Source organism: Mya arenaria, chromosome 2 (genome assembly GCF_026914265.1).
Source record: "Mya arenaria isolate MELC-2E11 chromosome 2, ASM2691426v1".
Lineage (NCBI taxonomy): Eukaryota > Metazoa > Mollusca > Bivalvia > Myida > Myidae > Mya > Mya arenaria.
Genome location: NC_069123.1, coordinates 47,731,662 through 47,751,357, shown reverse-complemented (window position 1 = coordinate 47,751,357; position 19,696 = coordinate 47,731,662). Strand labels below are relative to the sequence as shown.

The window sequence follows — 19,696 nt, the reverse complement described above, 5'->3', positions numbered from 1 at the left end:
ACACAAAACCAAAACAAATATATCTCAAGGTCTAAATGAAGCTGATTTAAGGTTCACCCGAACTGGGTAAGGAGATAATATATAGGAAAGATGGATGAAATCCTATCACTCTGACTTTACTGATGATTCTATTGAATAATCTGAGTCTTAATTTGAATAATCGGAGTCTTAATATTAAACAATATACAAAGGTTATTTTATTGAACAAGACACTATTTTTTACAGAATCCTAATGATATATAAACATTCAAATAGTGTACATGACTTAAGGACAATTGTGAATACAGTAAACAAAAGTCATCACAAAAGTTTTATACATGAAATATCTCTGAGAATTGTCGCCTACCTCTAGCATGATATCGATGACTGACGCAGACTTGGCCACGACGGGCTGAGACATGCTGTCAATGACAATGGTCCGCAGAAACTCTATAACATACTTCCTCGCTGGGTGATTCGTCAGGTAACCTGCAGCAGAACATTCGATGAGTTGGAATAATGAATAATGGAATGGGTTTCTCATTTTAAAAGAGATTTACTTTTTTCTTAAAAACTGCCAACAGTTGAAACTAACTATCTAAGAAAAAGTGTATAACAGTTATAACACTTTCAACCAAGAAGCTGCAAGGACTGTCTGCCATTGCTTCCTGTTTTAAGAAATCTGTAATCTAGAGGAGTATGAACTTACTTGATTTGTCCCTTTCCGGAGACCTTACATATACCACTGGATCACTGTCTGGGAATGGCTGAAATAGACAATGATCACAACCTATGCTGACATTTAGATAATGAGGTCTGAGTATGCATCCATCTATTTGTTCAATACCACAATTGTCAGAAATAATATAGCAATGTGATCATTTGAAACACAGGCATTGATTTAAATGCATATAACTACTACCAAATTTGACAAAAGCTGGGCTACTTTGAATTCCTCCTCGGGGGTGGTAACAATCTCGTCTGCATCTGGGGAGAAGTACGGGAACAGCGTGGCAGCGAGGGCAGCAATGAAATCAGGCTGGATGGACAGCTGGATGAAGTCTGACTGGTTGTGGTACAGGAAGAGTAGAAACTGCACCAGAGTCACTGGGTACTCACGTAGCCAGCTGTCAGATGACAGGTTCAACATCTGGTGAAGATAGGGGTATTGAATGGCTTTATTAATCTAGGTTTCAAAATACTTTTTTATTTTGTTTGCATCAAGAGCTTATATAATCATACATGCCATATCCCCTGGCGGAGGGAAAAAATCCCCAAGGAATTTCGACCCAATCCCTGTTCCCAAACAACTAGCTCAAGGTTGACAGTGGAAAGCATCCATAATCATATGAGTGTAAAATTCAATGAACACACAATCTGTAGCTTTTTTGTACCACAAAATAACATGTTGAATATAAAAGTAAAAAAAATGTGCTATAAAAGTAAAAAAAATGTGCTATAAAAGTAAAAAAAATGTGCTATAAAAGTAAAAAAAAATGTGCAGCGTGTTGCTGGAATTATTTCATGAATGGTAAAAATAGTAGTGAAAATATTTTATTATCTTGCTATAAGAAATGACTCATGTGAATGCTAAGTAAAGTCTATAAACATTCCAGTGCTGTAAATTCACAATGTCTTCTTTTTCTTTACATAATGCTGATGTATTATATATTAATGCTATGAATTGACTAATGATGATTTTATAAATATATTATTTATTCTTATATTAAAGCATTAAATAAATGTAAGTAAATACTCGTTCAGATTTTTGCCTTTAGTCTTATATTATAAATGTCAACATAGCGCTGAATTTCAGTGTAAAAATCCACTGGTCTAATATCAAAATTCCCTGGAATTCAAACCACAATCCCCTCAGAAGCATCTCAGAAATATGGCATGTATGTATAATCCATTTTCATTATATTGGCTAAAAGCTATTCATAACATTTTGTTTGTAAATAATTGCTTCCAACATTTACTTACCAGTAAGTTTACTCTTGAAATTAATGATATGAATTCCATTAAACCAGAAATGAACAGCAACAGTCTTTGTCTGGTCAGAAATAGTATAAAACAATATGCCATTCAACCTCATATTTGCAACACAATTACTTTACTACACTGAAACCACCAATGTCACCATTGTGCACATACCGGGTTGAGCATGGATCTGACCATGGTAAGGAGAAGGATGGCGGCGTCCGGACACAGCTGGATGTCCTTGTTACTGGTCAGACTGACTCCTGGAACACTGACCGGCGATCCAAACAACACCATCCATACACTGTCCAGGTTCAGCTGCAAACAAACAAAACCAAGAACATATATGCATGTTTAGAATCATATTTAAAATGAAAAAATACAAACATTAAGGCTTCTGACTTTTTATCATCATAATTATGAAATTACTAGCTCTACAGTATAACTGTTCAATCCTTGTTAAAAGTTTCTAGCGAATCAATCATATCATGATACTTTAAAGATTTTGTTTTCTAACACTAACGCATCATCGGATATCTCCAATACACTACTACTCTATGCTTTGTTGTGTAAAGTAGAAGATTTGGCTAAGAAAATCTCAACTCATTGATAATTAATGAGGCAGTTTCATTGGTTCCACAAGAAACCAAATGCGAAAGAATGCACAGACAATCATAGTTATATTTTCCCATAGGTATATATTCTGGAATTGTTCTTGATCCAGTTTTTTTATACAATTATTTTTGACACAAGTCTACACCAGTATTTATTTGTTACATGCAAATTCATTGAAAGAAGAGTTGTCTTCCTTGTCTCATGAATATTCATTAAAAGGAGATTTTGTTAGTCAATTGTCACACAGTATATGAAGTGTAACAGAATAAAGAACCATGGTTCCTGACAATGTAAACAACCATACTTGCCATACATAAAAGAGTATAAGTCATTCTCTCCAGACAGAAATCTTGGTCTGGCAGCCATTGCCTTACCTGTATGTCCTGTGGAATGTTCGAGATGTGTTGTCCCAGGAGCATGGCCATTAGGAGGAGGTAAACCTCTGGGATGCCATTGTGTTTTGGGAGGAGCCAACCTAGAACTGTGAACCCCGGGGCTGTACAGATTTCCGTGTTCACCTCACGTGTCTCACCACCATGACCATGATGTAGGTTAAACCCTGAAGAAAAAAATACAAGGAGGGTTACTGGACTAACTGGACATTTCACTAACATTTAGTCATAGCTTGATCAGAAATACCTACAAAACCTGAACCTTTGACCATCAAAATGTTCACAAAACTGCACCGAAACTTAATTTAATAAATTATATTGTATTCTGTACAAAAAGTAGAGTTGATGATTAGAGATATATGTTAAAACAGCAAAAATAACCACTTGACATACATTTACATACATACCACTTATACATTACACCAGCTTAAAACAACCCTACAATTGAGTTGTGTCATATATCACAGCTCATTTACCTAGCATGCTGGCCCCTATCTGTTGTTTGAGGATGAGTTCTGTGTCCTTGAGCCAGCCTCCCCCATATTGGACCTGCCCATCCCGGAACCTGGCACACACAGTTGGGTTGCGGAACATGACAAGGAGTATCTTGAGGGCACGGATCACTGTGGTCGCGTGCACATGGCTCTGCAGGAACATCAGGATCCAGTCAAACCCAAGCACACGCTGTAGCTCCTCACAGAAGCTGGAATACAGCAAAATGAACTCAAAAGGCTTTGAAATAACATTTTCAGCAATCTAACTTGGTATGAAACAAACAATAATGAATTTTATTTTAAAATTTAACCCTTAAAATATCAACATGCATTTCATAACATAATATACAAACAACTAAATATCTGTGTGTTTTACAAACAATATATTTATAAAAAAAAAGTATCTCAAATGTTTTGCAGGAATTCATTCAGTAATTAATAATGAGACAAACAACCACTTCCACCAAATACCTGCTAGCCTGCTGTGTAGGGGGCAGCACTGACTGACTGAGGAGGCGGTATATGACATCTAGCAGGGTGTTCCGTAGGCGAACCATATGGATGGACGGACCACCTGGATCATCAGCTAATTTAAAGTAAATGTTTGGAAACAGCTGGAGTCTTAATTTACATGATATCGAAAAAAGTTCAGGATTTGGACTCTCTGTTGATATACAGAAGTTACTCGTTACATATTAAATATTCTTACACAAACTTTTAACTCTATATAATATGTTTGTTGAGAAATCTTTTATAAAATGTGTAATCGTCATTACTTTTCACGTAACTAAAAGCTACTGAGCATTGCATAAAAAGAAATGTTTTAAGTGAATTGGTTGAGACAGACAAGCGGTTAAAGTACCTTCCACAATGATGAAGTTTCCACTGGGTCCAGCAGGGTTTTCAACAACTAGCAACTTCTCTGAGTGAGATTCTGGGATGGTGTTGACCAGGAACTGACCAACCCTTAAACCAGTACAAGCATTTACTTAAAATTCACAAAAAAATTCACCAGTCCTGCGAAATGCCATTTATTCGAGTTGCAAAAGTTCCTTTTAGGAATAGCTATATTTGAACATGGCAAGGTAGTGACTCTCATTGTTTAGAAAGTATGCAAGTAATCCACGCTGGATCGCTCAACTGGAGTACCTGACAAGCAAGCAGGGGCTCCTGAATCCTTTGATACAGAGATAGCATTATTTTATGTATTCTCAATGAAGAATGATCTTACTCACTTTTCTTACAATAGAAACAAGCAAATTTCCGCCATTTAATGTTTTCTTCAATCTGTTTAACAGACGATGATTTCACAGTTTGATAACAACATGTAAGCATACTTGAGTAGAGAGTGTGTGTCTGGGTGTCCCTCTAGAAGAAGGCCAACCACAGTTGCCATGGTATCCAGTGTAGACTGGGGCAGGCGTGGGTCCCGCATCACATGCAGCAGTCGCACCGTGAGCCCAATCTCTCGCATCAGGCGCAGATTGTTACCCTGCTCACTGCAACCACAACAATTTCACCAATAAACATACAAACAAGGCTTCTTGGACATGTTTGTGATATGTAATAATCTTTGCAATTTGCCTTATTTTAAAGGCATTCACAATATGTAGAAAAATAGAAATTTAGGCCAATTGAACTTGAAATATCGTATTTTCCTGCCAATAAGGTGATCACTTATAAGATGACTCCCTAACTTTGCCCCTAAACTCTAAGTGTAGACTAATTGACAAGACTGGTCGATTTTTAAGGCAAATACAGCACTTTAATTTCTTCAATTCTGAAATTATATTCCAGCTTAACAAATCAAAATATCAACTAAATTTGATGAGTTGCTTGAAGAAAATCGCTTTTTTTTAGATGAATACACAGAGTTTCTTATCAACTGTGAGCTCTTATGCGGAGGTAGGTTATTGATAAGAACAAGGTAACGCAGTCAAGGTGACATGACGTTACTTTTTAGAATTAAAATAATCCATGACGAATGTTTGTTTTTTATTTTATTTATGATCCAGTTTTGCGTTTATACCTGCTAAATGGCAGGTTTCAATACACATTTCATTAATACTAACATTAATTAATCCACATTTATCAATGGTTGTTTATTACACCTAATGTTAGTCCCATCAAGTGCAATCCAAACAAACACATCAAGAGTTTAACCCATTTACACACGCATTGAAATGTGTCGTATTTTGATGACAGACACCGCCCTGTGTTTGTTTGCTGCAGATGAAATGGTAAACAGTGTGATGTCAGAGCACGTGCAGTGTAGAGATTATGGAATATTTATATAGGTTTAAATGTTGTTTATTTAATCGCCCCATACTTCCTGCATCAACAGACAATAAACTTGCTAGTAAAAATACTGGGCTGGTAAGAAAATACAATACAATCAGAAAAATAATAATCAATAATTGTCGTCTGAGGACCCGTGTAACAGCATTTGAAATTGAAGATATACGTCACAAATATTACTGATATGGTTCCAGGGAATTTTGAACACTAAAAATTATATAACGATTACTTTCATTGAAATCATTAACAGGAGTACATGTATATGTTGACTGATACCTTGAGTCAGTGAGAAGCTCATAGAAGTGTTCATACAGAGACCTCTGTAGCTCTCCAGGGGCCTCATGCCACACCTGATGGACAGAAATGACATACATCAAAAAATACATCCAAATTTGGTGTAAAATTCTGAAAAATTCATGTGCATTCCATGCACATTTCTTCTTTTCAAATTTCAGATGAACTGATCAACAAAACACTTCTGGTTTATACCATTTATCATATCACCACTGTGAGGACAGCTGAAAACTGGTATGAATCATTCTTGAGTTCACTTCCTGGGTTGAAACCAGTACTGCTGTCCTTTTTTGAAAAGTCATGAAAAAGTACCCCCACACCTTGTTTTCCATTTCAATTTGACACTGTAAAATCTGAATTGGTCAAGCAGCAGCCTGCCCTTACCTCAAGGTCACAGAGTATGTCCTCGAATGCCTTCCTGTTCGGTATGAGTGACGACTCCTTGCCTGAGTCAATTGTGCCCACGAGGGAAAATGTCAGGTGCAGAATATGGCTGTTCAACAATGACTGTTTCCGCTTGTACAGCATTGCCAACATCTTCAATATAAAACAGGATTTGCAACAGAGATTAATAAGCAATATATTCCAAAGCTGCAAGGCCATTTGAATAGTTATTTATTCCAAACATAGATGAAAAGATCTACTGAGTTGATTTCTTATTTTTTCTCTTTTGAAACAAAGTCACTGAAACCTCTTTTGTTTCTTTCTTTTTATTTATCTATTCTTTGAGTGAGGTAATTACAACTTTTTTCAATGCAATATTTATCATCCCCACCTGGTATCCTGCAATCCTGTCGAGATCATGCTGAGCCTGCTTGTTACTCTTGACGACACAGACGAGGGCTTTCACTGCTGCGTACAGCCCCTCCACATCTGTTGCCATGGCAACCAGACCCAGCAGGGTCTTTGTTCCACCAACATTCTGAAGCATCTTGGCGACTGGCATCGGGCAGAACGTGCGAACACCTGTAGACCATACGTCTGTGTATTGGACAATCCCAACATTACAATCTCCACTTATGTTTTCATTTGACCTTTCAACACACTATACAGTAAGCAGCAACTATCGAAATAATCACTATTTTCATTTACATCTATCAAAAATTTCACCTATATGTATTTCTAAAAATAAATTCTGTTAAAAATTAATATGAATACCAAACAATATCCATGTACCTTATGATACCCGACATCCCCAGTAACATACCTAGGTATCCCATAAGAATGGCGCCAAGGCACCTGGCATAGCCACCAAGATGGCCTGCTGAATTGTGTAGGACTCTGATTGGTGTAGCATTGTCATGTGACGACATCGCCAACTGAAACACAGTAAACACTCATAGTAACACACACACAAATATAATGTATGTTGCTTGTATTCTACATACATAGCATTATACACAGTCATTAAAAGGTAACATTTCAAACTTACAGGGCTAAAGTAGACAAACATAAATTAACCAAAAGAAACTTCCTGGTTCTAATGAACCTACCTGTTTGGCAATGGACTTGCTGTCCACCTTGTTGTATATTTTTCTCATCTTGGCAATGGTCAGCTGGGACATTGCATGCGCGTGGACCCCAAACACAACCTTCTCCTCCGAGATAAATGGGCCTTGCATATCTCTGTCCTCTGTAAAAAGAAGAGAGGGGACTTTTTCAACATCACTTCTTCTGACCTTACATTTTTTAACCAAGAAGTAATCAAACAGGATCAAGCCCTATTTCCCTTATGAAACTAGAAGAGCCGCAATGCGACGAAAGCAGGCTTTCAATATGGGAAATTAGAAATTATAGCCAAATAATTTCTGCTATGAGTAAGAAAGAAGTAGCAGCCTTTATCTTTACTTTTATCAAAAACAGCCATAATTAAAAATTGTATCTAAGTACCTAAAATAAGTATCTTATGTGGTAAGTTTCACTGCAACATTTGTTCTAAGTCTCATGTGAATATCTTTTACCTATTTTTTGGCATATGACAATGGTTAAACTTTTGAAGAGCTAAATACCAATGAAACCTTTTTTAACAAAGCAGAATGTCTAATCTGATTATAAATACTCAAAAGCAAGTCCAATCTGCAGATTCATATAAGCTATATTCTCACTAGAATTCATCACTATCCATCAATTCTAACAAAGGTTGTTGGGCAGAAACCATTTGTCGTCACCATTTGTCTATTTTTAGTTACAGTGATCTTCACATTGGCCCTGACCCCCTCACTATCCATCAATTCCAACTACAGTTATTGGGCGGAAAGCATTTTTCTTTTTTTAGAAACAGTGACCTTGACCCCCACCCTCTCAAAAGCAAGCCCAAGTTAGCTCTTTGAATAAGCTACCTACACACCAACTTCCATCACTATTCATCAATGCTAGCTTCAGTTAATCGTTGTAAACCTGGTTAATATAAGGACTGATAACTTTAATTTATACAATACATGTACATGCACATATAATAACCTAGGTATGGCGACTGGAAGCTGCCGATGTATGTGGGACCAAGTGTGTAGATGTTCTTCACCGTTGCCTGGGAGACGACATCTTCAAACAGGTGGCACGGTCCCTGTCTCCAGGCGAGACGAGACTGGCGACGGAGGGAGGGTGGGGTCCCAATGTAGCCAAACACAGAGGTGAACGCTGTTGGACTGGCTGACCCTCCCACACCCAGGTTAGGGGAGATGTAGTGCAGCTAGGGAGATATCATGAACATGTTAAAACAGTATTTGCAGAAATGGTATGACAGTGAAGTGCCAGTCCTGAACATAAACAGTTGTGACGCTGTGAATTATAAAATGTTACAAGCAACCAATGTATGTCAGTATAATGTTTAGTATGTAGGTCAGTATATTGTTCAGTATCTCATCTTAACACATACTATTGTAGAACCAAAAGCAACAGAAATATCTCACAATACCACTAACCTTGAACTTTCTGAGAAAAAGCTTGCAAAACATTGAATTCAATGGATACTAACCTTTTGTGTTTTGACCAGGTCACCATCAATGAACAGCGAGACACTGCTATTTTTCATGATTCCTGCCCGGTTGAAGATGAGGAGGACATGGTGCCACTGGCCTTCCAGATCAAGATCCTGATGCCAGAACTTTACCAGGTTGTCCGAAAGACGGGGCTCACCAAGGTCATCTGGAGGAGCTGCAATAACAACAATACTAAGGAGTTATTTCCAATTGCTTGGTTTTAGAGAAAACTTCCATAATTGTCAAACATGTGAACCTTTGGCAATGACAGAGAGGTAGATTTATGTCTCAAAAGCAGTAGCGATTATTAATTGTAAATCAAAAACAATCTTTATCAAAATAAGAGTGCAGTTACATCAGCAATTTTGATATCCATTATCACCAACAGCAACTCTGAATTTGCCAAAAATGATGTGTAGATTTGCATCAAAACATACCAATCACAAACATAAAGGCAGTTTAAAGACGGTATGTTTCTCATTTCCCTTACCAGATGATGGCATGAGGACTTCCTGTGTGCAGACATAGAGACAGCGGTCACGGGGAGACAGGGTGATACTGAGGCAGATGAGGTTCTCTTCTCTTCCTTGCAGGTTCCTCACAATTGTAAAGAGGCGCACGGGGTGGGGGTCGACCGTTGACACACTGAACTTGTCCACACAGAACCAGGAAGAGAAGGTGAGACCTGACTGGGGCGGGAATACGCGCTCTCCTGCATGGAAAAAATAGGATCAATGACTGTATGGCATAAAGTGACTTTTATCTCAAAATAATTTTTTATTCGTTAATATATCTAATAAAAGACTATGAAAATTATGCATACGATTCATGTACATAATCACCTGCAAACTTTGTCACTTGTCTATGTTTGAGCCTATAGCAGAACTCACAATGGCTATTATTATCTTGCACAGAGTAAACAAAAGACACATACCTGTGCCAATCCCTCCTATAACGGACGGGTCTGCAACTCCCACCACCCCACTGACCACACTCGGGGTGGGTGGGCCCTGTGGCGCTATGCTGGGCAGATACAGGCATCCAAAACCTTCTGCATTCATGTTGAACTCCACAAATGCTGGAGTCACGCTTGACCCATGCATGCGAGCATCCTTTGGAGTTGTCATAGAGACGAGACATTTCACCCTGGTGAGAGGCACGGGGCAGCCCTGGGTCTTCAGTTTCTTCTCAAGCTCCCAGGGCATGCGTTTCTCCTCTACGCTCGAGTGGCGTGACAATGGCCAGCAGGTTCTCAGTTTCTCTGAGTGGGCAATGTCCTCGTCTGCTGGCTGACAGTTCAACGGGGAGCCAAGCCTTAGAAAATCTCTGAAATAAAAACATTCAATGTCAAAATATAGCTTTCCATCACAATAACTTCACATGTACATACAGATCCACATTGTACCGTAAATGACTGGGTATAAGACGCAGGCAAAAAAATCTGAGAAAAAACTTTTAATTTATGTTTTGGGTTGAAGGACGCAAAATATGTTTCATTGTTTATTCGTTTCATGTGATATAAAACTTAACAAATTATTTAAAATTTGTAGCTTAATGGCACTAAGTATCTTTTATGACAATTTGTAAGATTTTTTTCTGACAATATATCGTAAACTATAACCTGTCGTCAGTGTCGAGAATGAAAAGTTTAGTTATGCAAAAACTTTATATTGTACTGGTTTGTTGTCAAAATGTCAACACCTACAGAAAAGAGTAAAGAACGTAGCAAAGTGCGAAAAAACAAGACCATTATCACAAAACTTTGTAGTATTGGTATGTTAAACAGCTTTAAAAGCAGTTTTTCACACCTTATCGTACAACAGACAAAAAATATGTTGACAGTGCACAGCTTTGCTTCTTTATATGCATGTTAAATTATTGTTATATTCAAAATAATATTGAATAATTTTAATCGTACAATTTTTTTTTTTTAAATTATAAACATCTTATGATGTACCAATCCCAATCTTCAACTGCCGTTTTAACCCGTATACTGAGTATACTTGATCGATATGACGCGAGTAACATCCCTTTCTACATAAATCTAAACAAACGCTCAGCCTGAAATCGACCTCGGAAAAAAAGTTCAAAAGCTTGTTACTGGTTATTAGACGCAGGCATTTTTTTACATCGAAATCTGAGGGAAAAAAGTGTGTCTAATACCCAGTCATTCACGGTACTTTATCAAAATGAACTAATAACACTTAAGCAACTATAAAACAGCAGTTTTGTTAGGATTTCTTCAGAAAAGAGACCTTATTAAAATATAACTCTTTTACTGTTTGAAACAAGGACCATGGTAACTACCTGAGATCTCTGGGTGTGAGTGACTGGGAGGCCAGCCTCTCAAACATGTACTGCAGGGACGGGTGAAGGGAGTGAGACTCATCTGCCAGCGCAATGTTGCCATGCACAAGTAGCTGATGTGGGAACCCGGCATCACACATCACCTGCTGGTTGTGCTCTTTACGTAACAAATTCTTCAGTAGTCCTGCCACAAACACTTTCAGTTCTTTGACCAGAGTTTCATCCTCACATGTTACGGCAGGCAGCAGGTGGAATATGGACATGATGGCCCCTGCGTGGATGATGTGGTCTGGGTGGGGCGACGTCAGGGGCAGGCTCAGACTTCCTGTGCTCGCTCGCTTTAGTTTCGGGGAGGTGGATGGAGAAGTCTTCTCCTGAATCATTGTGTGCCTCTTAGTGGCCGGTGAGTCTATTGACTTGTGGCTGGCCAACATGTAAGGCCTGAAACAGATATAATTTTAAAACCCTATCCAACCTCTTACAAGAAGATTTATAAGGATAACAACTAAACCAATGCATTAAAATGTAACACTTGTTAGTCACTCACCTTTCAAAGGCGTCGAGGCCCATGTCATACAGGTATCTGATCATGTGACATGCAGATGACAGAACAACTGGAACATTCATACTGCAATGATACAATATGCTATATGTAGTAAACTGATAGGTGTCTTTAGATCGTTATATACGTATCAATTACCGTATTTTCCCCAACTATAAGGCGATCCGCTTACAAGACGACCCCCCTACTTTGCCCATGAAATCTGGCGTTTTTGTCTTGACTCGTTTATAAGACGGGGTAGATTTTTAAAGCAAATCCAGCACTTGACATTCTCCAAGTCTGTGATAATGTTCAAGCTTAACAGTCAAATATCAACTAAATTTGGTCATTTGCTTGGATTATTGATTTTTATTTTCCGATGGTATGGTATGTTTGAACCAGCCTAGAAGCAATTTTGGGATTTAAGTGGGTTCATACGGTATTTGATTGACCTATTTAAATACAAACCATTGCAGTGCATCTTTGATCTTTATACAGCTCGTGCTGTGACATCACAAATTGTACTGTTTGATCTGCAGCCGACAAACAGAACAAATTCCATTACATGTGTGTTAATGAGTTATATTTTCGCAAGTGTTTGTTTGGATTGCAGTTGATGGGACTTAAATTTTGAGTAATAAATAACCATTGATGATTGCGGATAAATTAATGTAACGATTAATGAAATATGTATTGAAATCTGCTAGTTACATGCATGTGCATAGAAAAAATAACAATGCATTTTAAAAAACAATAATGGTCAAAATATTTTTATTTTAAAGGTAACAAAATATGTCTCCTGTGAAAAACAACGTGTTTGGACCGATAACATGTGTTATATTGAGTGTTCATCGTAACGAAACAAAGCAGATCTATCTATGGTCGTCTTAATCCGATGGGTGTGATCGTGTCACTTTTATTGGGGTGTCATCCACAGACAATAAATCAGTCAGTTGAATACATTATGTTGAATATTCCTGATTATGACTCTATTCTTTATGAAATTCTTATAGACTCGCCTATAAGACGTGCCTCTTACTTTAAGGTTCAAAATCAGGACCAAATTTCCCCGTCTTATAGTCGAGAAAATATGGTACAAAGCATTTAGAAAATTATACAAAATTCTATAAAATCCTGATTTACAGTCACAAACACTTTTGGCAATAAATTATCAAAACTTTTAAGACACAAACACCACCAGCATAGTGAAATACTCATTACCCTGAACTAACCTTGGTTCTTTGCTGTGTATAAAGGTATCTTCAAACAAGTATTCAGCCTGTGATGTGTCCAGGTCATCATCGTCAACGGTAATATCAGGGTTGGTGGAGAAACAGCCGAGCAGTCTCACGGCCTCAGTCAGGCTGTCATACCTCACCTGTCAGGGAAACAGGAAACTGTTATCATTCTTTCCAAGCGTCATACCTTTCCCATGTTAGATTGTACACAATTTAGCATCTAAAATCACAAATCCACTCAAATATTGGCTAGCACAATCCATAGCAAAGAATTGTTAATGAAGTGTTTGCCACTTATAAAATGTTTTGTTCATTCAAAGCTTTGATATATATATTTGAAAAAGAAAAATGTTTGTTCAAAAGATTGTTTGTTCAAAATAAATGCTGACATACGTCTGTGGAAAAAAACTTGGCATTGGCTGGTTCATATCTCATGGCAACGGTGAGGCTGCTGAACACAGCCTTCAGCATCAACAACACTTCCTGATGATCAACTGCAAAGAACAATCACATTATCAATGTTCAAACTACATACTTCTAGTTTGTTATGTTTTCCATGTATGCCAAAATAGACTTTGATTTCATTTTTTGATTAACAAACCATTTTCTACACATTAACTCCGAAATCTTCTCAATAATTTAATATAATTTTTTTCAACTTCAAACAAGTAATTCTTTCAACCCTGCTTACCTTTATCCCATGGCTGCCTGGGCGGGTCAGCAAGACATCCTTCCATGATCACAAGGACGGACATGACATACACAAACCCTCCAACCTTCCTGAACACAGTACGCGTACGGTGGCTCTCTCGTAGCACGTTCAATAACGACTGAAACAACATGTAGATGATGGTCACCAATATTTTTGATTCCAGGAATTACATCTTAATTTAATTTGAGATATGTGGATTTAAAAATTGTTCCAATTGGACAAACATTTTTGTAGATGTTTTTTTTAAGAATTTAATATTAAAGACAGCTCAGTTACTTCCAAAAGCATTTGAGCCTGCAGCACATAACAAACCCTACCTTAAGTATTGCAGTTTTGAGTTCGAGGTCTGTGACTTCGGCAGTGTTCATGAGCCCCAGGAGTGTTCCCATGTCGTCGTCGCCACCCGGGGACAACACCAGTTGCTGAACAATGCTAAGGGCTTGCTGGCGACATTCAACAAACGGCACCATGTTGTGGGCACATCGAGCCCCGCCACACTCACGAAACACACCTATATACAGGGACGGGAGATTGCATATTATAATGTGTTTTAAATGAGCTCACACATTATAAAAATAGCACAAATATTATCAAAAAAAGAGGCCCAAAAGGGCCTATGCTCTACTGGCATGGCTCTAGTGGTCATTTTCAATCCAGATTATGTATGTTTGAGTAATAGGCAACAAATATATAGTTCACTTTCAGTGTTTGGGTTAGCTGAAAACACTGCACGTTCAACATCTGAGGACAGGAATTGTTGTAAGCAGATTACTTGCATGAACTATTTTAATATGTGCCAAGTAAAGGTAATCTGAGGGTAAAAAATATTTGCTTTCAAAACTGTACTCATCGTCAAAATTTCATTTCTGTAGCTTTAAAAAAATAAAGTCGGTCAAAGTCAAGGACATCCGAGGACAACATTAATGCTTGTTTGCAAAACTGTTCACAAGGTCAAAATTTCATTACTGAAGCTTTAACAATTTATAAGTAAGTCAAAAGGGGTGGAGCCAGCTTTTGCCCAAGGGGCATTATTTCAAATGTTTTCAATTGCATCATATGATGCTCCACAACAAATATCAAAGGTATGGGCCTTGTGGTTTGAAACAAGAAGATTTTGAAAATAAGTCTCTAGGAAAATTGTGACACCCAGGGCAGTGCCAGTTTTGACCCAACGGGCATAATTTGAACAACCATGGTAGTGGACCACTAAATTAAGCCTTGTTCAAAATAGCAAGGATTTGCATAGTGGTTTCAGACAAAAAGGTTTTTAATATTTCCCAATTTAAGGGGGGGGGGGGGGGGAGTCCGTCCCTTACAAAGAAAAGAGAACTCTTCCCTGGACCTCAGCCAACGTCGCCGAGGTCGTTTGCATTTGCCGCACTAGTCCCGTGGGGGGGGGGGGCATAATTTGAACAAACCTTCACAAGCAATTGTGACTTTACATGTAAACTTGGCTAAAAATAGACTTCGCTCATGTAGACTTGGCTAAAAATAGACTTAGCTTAAAATAGCATTTTTTATACTTTCAAGACCCATAAGCCAGGCATGCATGGTCAGATCTGGCTGGTTTTCGAAAGGAACCAAGCTCTACTGGATATCTAAATACTGTACAAGTTTCATCGAGATACAATCAAAACTGAAGACTGTATCATGTTCACAAGCTAGTGTTTACACAATAGCATTTTTTTATACTATCAAGGGCCATAATCTAGGCATGCATGGGCGGATCTGGCTGGTTTTCAAAAGGAACCGAGCTCTAATGGATATCTAAATACTGAATAAGTATAATAAGATACAATCAAAACTGAAGACTGTATCGTGTTCACAAGCAATTGTTTACAGACGTACGGACGCACGGACTACGTACACATTACCATCGCATAAGCTCTTCTGGCCTTTGGCCAGTAGAGCTAACAAGATCCAATGAGCAAGTCTTCCAATTTTGTATTTAATATGACAACATTATTTTCAAGTAAAACATAGCTTGAATCTCCTTTTCACCCGTAATTACACTGACTGCTTACTAAAATAAAGTAGTTGCACTTACTAGTGTTTTGGTTGTTGTTGCTAAGTAGCATGGCAAGCACCTCCATGACCAGGAATCCAAGCTCCCGTTGTTCCTTTGTCATCCGGGTTGTATCTGAAACATCGGACACTACGGGACTATACCAATATGAACAATAAACAAAAATAACACATATTCATCATAAAAGGTATGAGTTCTCTCACATGATAATCTTCAATAATTGCCAAGTTTTATGTTTTTGAACAATGGCGCTGATGACATCATCAAGACTATGGCAATACCACAACTTCTTTTCTTCAAATGCCAAGATGTAAAAACTAATATTATAAACTCTCTCATTGTCTTCTATACAAAACTCTGAGTAACTCTGAGTGGCTATCTACCTCCGTCTGCCTGTGGGTCCTTGAGGAGGGCCGCAAACCTGTGTAGACATGTGACGAGGACCTCGAGCATACCAACCTCTCGGTACACGTCCTTGAACACAACATGGAACTGGGCTATCTTCTGCAGGCTCCTGATGATCAGGATACTGCTCGCAACAGAACTGCAAGGAACAAAAATGAGTGTGTCAACCATGTTTTCTCACCCAAGGGACATTCATAATACCTTTATGGCACACTATCCTTGTATCAAACATTTATGAAGAAAAAGCAGGGATAAAAATGCAGGTTTTTGTAAAGAAGATTTCTTGAGGTTCAATATCAGAATACATTCATGAAACAGCTTACTGTAAGTCTGGTCTAGTGGTATAGATGCATACCTCTAACACAGCAGCTTAAATGTTCACAACAACTTACTGTAATTGTCTAGTGGTTTAGATGTATACCTCTAACACAGCAGCTTAAAGGTTCATGATGATTCAGCATATAACTGTTTTCATAACTGATCTCAAATATATCAGCATAAATAACCAACTTACTGTTGTGTTTTTAGCACCAAACTGAGACTGATGAGTTCCTTACAGGGCACAAAGGTCAGGTCAAACACAATGAACTCAAACAGCTCAAAAAACTTCTCCTGAAAAGAAATGCCAAGTTATGATCTTTATCATTTCTTTGACTTCAGATTTTGGATTCATCTATAAAAGTTACCTCAGGATAGCAATGACCCTGTTAACTTCATATGTTTTGCATGGATTATATAGTTTATCTATCTTTGTATATGTTCCATCAATAAAATCAGCGTTATTTACTGCCAGCTTTACATTTTGCATATTCTTGTTTAACTAGCTGAAGAGTGCTTCTATATAAATCATGTACCTAGATGCATTGACTGTATCAAAAAAAAATGAATGAAGACTGATTTTAAGACCTATATTGTATTATATTATATGTACTCTTTTTTCATTATAAAAACATTTCAATCTCAGTGCATGGGTATCTTTAACATAGTGTACTTAGTGCACGACTTCTACATAGTGTACTTAGTGTACGACTTCTACATAGTGTACTTAGTGCACGACTTCTACATAGTGTACTTAGTGTATGACTTCTACATAGTGTACTTAGTGTACGACTTCTACATAGTGTACTTAGTGTATGACTTCTACATAGTGTACTTAGTGTATGACTTCTAAATAGTGTACTTAGTGCACGACTTCTACATAGTGTACTTAGTGTACGACTTCTACATAGTGTACTTAGTGTACGACTTCTACCTAGTGTACTTAGTGTACGACTTCTACATAGTGTACTTAGTGTATGACTTCTACATAGTGTACTTAGTGTATGACTTCTACATAGTGTACTTAGTGTATGACTTCTAAATAGTGTACTTAGTGCACGACTTCTACATAGTGTACTTAGTGTACGACTTCTACATAGTGTACTTAGGGCACGACTTCTACATAGTGTACTTAGTGAACAACTTCTACATAGTGTACTTAGTGAACGACTTCTACATAGTGTACTTAGTGAACAACTTCTACCTAGTGTACTTAGTGAACGACTTCTACATAGTGTACTTAGTGAACAACTTCTACATAGTGTACTTAGTGCACGACTTCTACATAGTGTACTTAGTGAACAACTTCTACATAGTGTACTTAGTGCACGACTTCTACATAGTGTACTTAGTGAACAACTTCTACATAGTGTACTTAGTGCACGACTTCTACATAGTGTACTTAGTGTATGACTTCTACATAGTGTACTTAGTGTACGACTTCTAAATAGTGTACTTAGTGTATGACTTCTACATAGTGTACTTAGTGAACAACTTCTACATAGTGTACTTAGTGCACGACTTCTACATAGTGTACTTAGTGAACAACTTCTACATAGTGTACTTAGTGCACGACTTCTACATAGTGTACTTAGCGAACAACTTCTACATAGTGTACTTAGTGTATGACTTCTACATAGTGTACTTAGCGAACAACTTCTACAACTTCTACATAGTGTACTTAGTGCACGACTTCTACATAGTGTACTTAGCGAACAACTTCTACATAGTGTACTTAGTGTATGACTTCTACATAGTGTACTTAGCGAACAACTTCTACATAGTGTACTTAGTGTATGACTTCTACCTTGTGTACTTAGTGTATGACTTCTACATAGTGTACTTAGTGTATGACTTCTACATAGTGTACTTAGTGAACGACTTCTACATAGTGTACTTAGTGAACGACTTCTAAATAGTGTACTTAGTGTACGACTTCTACATAGTGTACTTAGTGTACAACTTCTACATAGTGTACTTAGTGTATGACTTCTACATAGTGTACTTAGTGCACGACTTCTACATAGTGTACTTAGTGTACAACATCTACATAGTGTACTTAGTGTACAACTTCTACATAGTGTACTTAGTGTACGACTTCTACATAGTGTACTTAGTGTATGACTTCTACATAGTGTACTTAGTGTATGACTTCTACATAGTGTACTTAGTGAACGACTTCTACATAGTGTACTTAGTGAACGACTTCTAAATAGTGTACTTAGTGTACGACTTCTACATAGTGTACTTAGTGTACAACTTCTACATAGTGTACTTAGTGTATGACTTCTACATAGTGTACTTAGTGCACGACTTCTACATAGTGTACTTAGTGTACAACATCTACATAGTGTACTTAGTGTACAACTTCTACATAGTGTACTTAGTGTATGACTTCTACATAGTGTACTTAGTGTACGACTTCTAAATAGTGTACTTAGTGTATGACTTCTACATAGTGTACTTAGTGTATGACTTCTACATAGTGTACTTAGTGTATGACTTCTACATAGTGTACTTAGTGTATGACTTCTACATAGTGTACTTAGTGTACAACATCTACATAGTGTACTTAGTGTACAACTTCTACATAGTGTACTTAGTGTACGACTTCTACATAGTGTACTTAGTGTATGACTTCTACATAGTGTACTTAGTGTATGACTTCTACATAGTGTACTTAGTGTATGACTTCTACATAGTGTACTTAGTGTACGACTTCTACCTAGTGTACTTAGTGTACGACTTCTACATAGTGTACTTAGTGTATGACTTCTACATAGTGTACTTAGTGTACGACTTCTAAATAGTGTACTTAGTGTATGACTTCTACATAGTGTACTTAGTGTATGACTTCTACATAGTGTACTTAGTGTATGACTTCTACATAGTGTACTTAGTGTACAACTTCTACATAGTGTACTTAGTGTACGACTTCTACCTAGTGTACTTAGTGTATGACTTCTACATAGTGTACTTAGTGTATGACTTCTACATAGTGTACTTAGTGTATGACTTCTACATAGTGTACTTAGTGTACGACTTCTAAATAGTGTACTTAGTGTACAACTTCTACATAGTGTACTTAGTGTATGACTTCTACATAGTGTACTTAGTGT

The 19,696-nt window shown here is 37.5% G+C and overlaps 1 protein-coding gene across 12 annotated transcripts in view; it reads right to left on the bottom strand.

Moving 5' to 3' along the window:
- LOC128242817 (WD repeat and FYVE domain-containing protein 3-like) overlaps window positions 1–19,696 on the bottom strand; it is a 65,401-nt gene that overhangs the window by 23,065 nt on the left and 22,640 nt on the right. For 4 of the 12 annotated variants that reach the window (XM_052960164.1, XM_052960203.1, XM_052960212.1 and 1 more), the window contains 27 exons: window positions 16,774–16,871; window positions 16,238–16,398; window positions 15,876–15,983; window positions 14,146–14,339; window positions 13,808–13,946; window positions 13,510–13,610; window positions 13,111–13,256; window positions 11,885–11,965; window positions 11,338–11,778; window positions 9,965–10,356; window positions 9,521–9,742; window positions 9,027–9,205; window positions 8,513–8,741; window positions 7,546–7,685; window positions 7,260–7,371; window positions 6,828–7,033; window positions 6,437–6,589; window positions 6,035–6,108; window positions 4,798–4,959; window positions 4,323–4,426; window positions 3,932–4,046; window positions 3,443–3,669; window positions 2,949–3,133; window positions 2,134–2,277; window positions 902–1,129; window positions 689–746; window positions 347–468 (listed from right to left, as the gene is read on the bottom strand). In XM_052960164.1, coding sequence (XP_052816124.1) covers window positions 347–468; window positions 689–746; window positions 902–1,129; window positions 2,134–2,277; window positions 2,949–3,133; window positions 3,443–3,669; window positions 3,932–4,046; window positions 4,323–4,426; window positions 4,798–4,959; window positions 6,035–6,108; window positions 6,437–6,589; window positions 6,828–7,033; window positions 7,260–7,371; window positions 7,546–7,685; window positions 8,513–8,741; window positions 9,027–9,205; window positions 9,521–9,742; window positions 9,965–10,356; window positions 11,338–11,778; window positions 11,885–11,965; window positions 13,111–13,256; window positions 13,510–13,610; window positions 13,808–13,946; window positions 14,146–14,339; window positions 15,876–15,983; window positions 16,238–16,398; window positions 16,774–16,871 — 4,521 coding nt within the window. The remainder of the gene's footprint in view (window positions 1–346; window positions 469–688; window positions 747–901; window positions 1,130–2,133; window positions 2,278–2,948; window positions 3,134–3,442; window positions 3,670–3,931; window positions 4,047–4,322; window positions 4,427–4,797; window positions 4,960–6,034; window positions 6,109–6,436; window positions 6,590–6,827; window positions 7,034–7,259; window positions 7,372–7,545; window positions 7,686–8,512; window positions 8,742–9,026; window positions 9,206–9,520; window positions 9,743–9,964; window positions 10,357–11,337; window positions 11,779–11,884; window positions 11,966–13,110; window positions 13,257–13,509; window positions 13,611–13,807; window positions 13,947–14,145; window positions 14,340–15,875; window positions 15,984–16,237; window positions 16,399–16,773; window positions 16,872–19,696) is intronic. The other 8 variants (XM_052960180.1, XM_052960238.1, XM_052960247.1 and 5 more) reach the window with 6 other exon arrangements.